General features: G+C 37.4%; 1 protein-coding gene across 1 annotated transcript in view; it reads left to right on the forward strand.

Annotated features, from left to right (window-relative positions):
- ltk (leukocyte receptor tyrosine kinase) overlaps positions 1–1984 on the forward strand; it is a gene marked incomplete in the record, with an annotated part of 58708 nt that overhangs the window by 20969 nt on the left and 35755 nt on the right. Inside the window, 1 exon segment of the mRNA XM_024277683.2 lies at positions 1139–1275. Coding sequence (XP_024133451.2) covers positions 1139–1275 — 137 coding nt within the window.

The following is a 1984-nucleotide window of genomic DNA, read 5'->3' on the forward strand; positions in this document are numbered from 1 at the left end:
CATGTGGAATAGGTCAGTCATTTCCCTTAAATAGTCTCTGGGCAGTAATAGACTTTACTATTTCATTATGGGGGCCCACACTGACAGTAGTCTATAAGCTGGCCTTCAAACCTGGAACCTTCTTCAATGTAGGACTGTAGATTCATCTGGAAGCAGTTTCCTGCTATAGGTACTTCTGTCAGGCAGCGTAAAATAAGGAGTTTGTCTAAATTTGTGTATAATTCAGTGTATTCTGACTCCCAACTCATCATATGTGGACGTATGGTTCGGACCCCCTCCACGTCTCTTTTTAACATTTTGGGAGTCACCGACTTTGACGTCCCCATTAAATCAGGGGTCCCCAAGCTGGTACCGGTCTGAGTGCAGCTTGCTATGATGCTAATCAGGGGTCCCCAACCCAAAGGATGTGGACCAGTATTGGACTAGTACCAGGACGTGATCCGGTACCCTAACCCAGTACGGGTTTGGCGTCCATTCCTGTGTCCCCTGGGTCAGAGACCCGTGATTTCTTGGGAACAGCCAGCACGTCTAAAAAAAAAACAAGTTGGGGACGCCAAAAACAGTGACATGAAGGGGCCCCGAACCATACGTCCATATATGACGAGTTGGTAGAAAGAATGTGTGGCATAATTTTAGACCTGATTACATTGAAGGAAGTATTTTATTGTATTAATTTAAACACATCAGCGTGAATATGTAGTGTTTGAGTCCACGCAACAGGAATAAATCTGTTGTATGGCACGTTAGCCTTTATTTGACAGGATTGTAATAGACATCAGAAAAGGGAGGCTGTTGCTGGACAACGTGCACTTAAGGATGACAGACTCAGACGAGGTGTTTCATTATTATCTTTAATAGTTTATCACAATGTTTATTTTTGTACTATAAAGGTTTAGGGGATTTTGCGTGTCTGTTGTTGCTTAGAGACAACAAGGAGTTCTTATCAGAGTATCTGATCGTTTTGATTACCTGTTAATAATTTTAAAAAATTGTATCAAAAATTGTAGAAACTTCCTGATTAGCATGTTAGTTATGTCTTATGTTTTTATTAGTATTTCCATGCATGTTTCTAGTAGAAGTTTCTTATAGAAATATCAATGATAACTTCTTAGATTTCTTTGTTTCACCCTGAATCCAGGCCTGAGTGGCAGGTTCTTGAAGCTGGGATCGGTCAGGTGAATGAGCCTTTTCAGGTGACCCTGATCTACACTTCCTGTGTACCTGAGGACAGAATGGTGGCTTTGGACTCTCTGGACTTCATACATTGTGAATTAGGTAGAGTTTGATTCTGCAAAATGATATAAGTTTCATCCAAATTATAAACCATGAACCTTTAAACAAGTATAGTAGATTGCTGTGCGATCCACTAAATAAAACATGTTTCAGCTCACTTAGATAAAATACTTTGCTATATTGCATGTCCCTTTTTGACCATAAATGCATTTATGGCTATCAAATTATATAGTCCAGACCAAAATAATAGAAATCAATAGTCGTTGTGCTTGGACTGTTTATATACAGTTCTTTAGTGATTATTTACATAGTTTTAACATGATTTGTATGTCATATAAGTGATATAAAAGTGGTAAATTCTTGAAAAGTCTATTAAACATACGCGGAGTGGTCTTAGAAAGCCACAAAATGTGTGTATGCATCTTAGTGCTGGGCAATATGAAAAAAATCCTACATCATTATTTTGTATCACAATAACGATATACCACAATAAAGTATATTTTCAGTTATTCTCTGAAAACAAGTCACAAAAATGTCATTACTTACTTTTGACTTTATTTTCTGTTACTGAATTGTCAAAAATGAGAAGCATTTTTTTTTTTCCGCGACCCCGGAAGGGAAGAAGCGGTTTGGAAGATGAATAAATGAATGTATGAGAAGCATTTTTTAAGAACACAACAGTATCAAGTTTCTTTGTAGGAAAACACATTTTTGCATAAAAGTTTAGCCATAAAAACGATAGAAATAATAG

The sequence above is a fragment of the Oryzias melastigma genome, linkage group LG22 (assembly GCF_002922805.2).
Source record: "Oryzias melastigma strain HK-1 linkage group LG22, ASM292280v2, whole genome shotgun sequence".
NCBI classification, from domain to species: domain Eukaryota; kingdom Metazoa; phylum Chordata; class Actinopteri; order Beloniformes; family Adrianichthyidae; genus Oryzias; species Oryzias melastigma.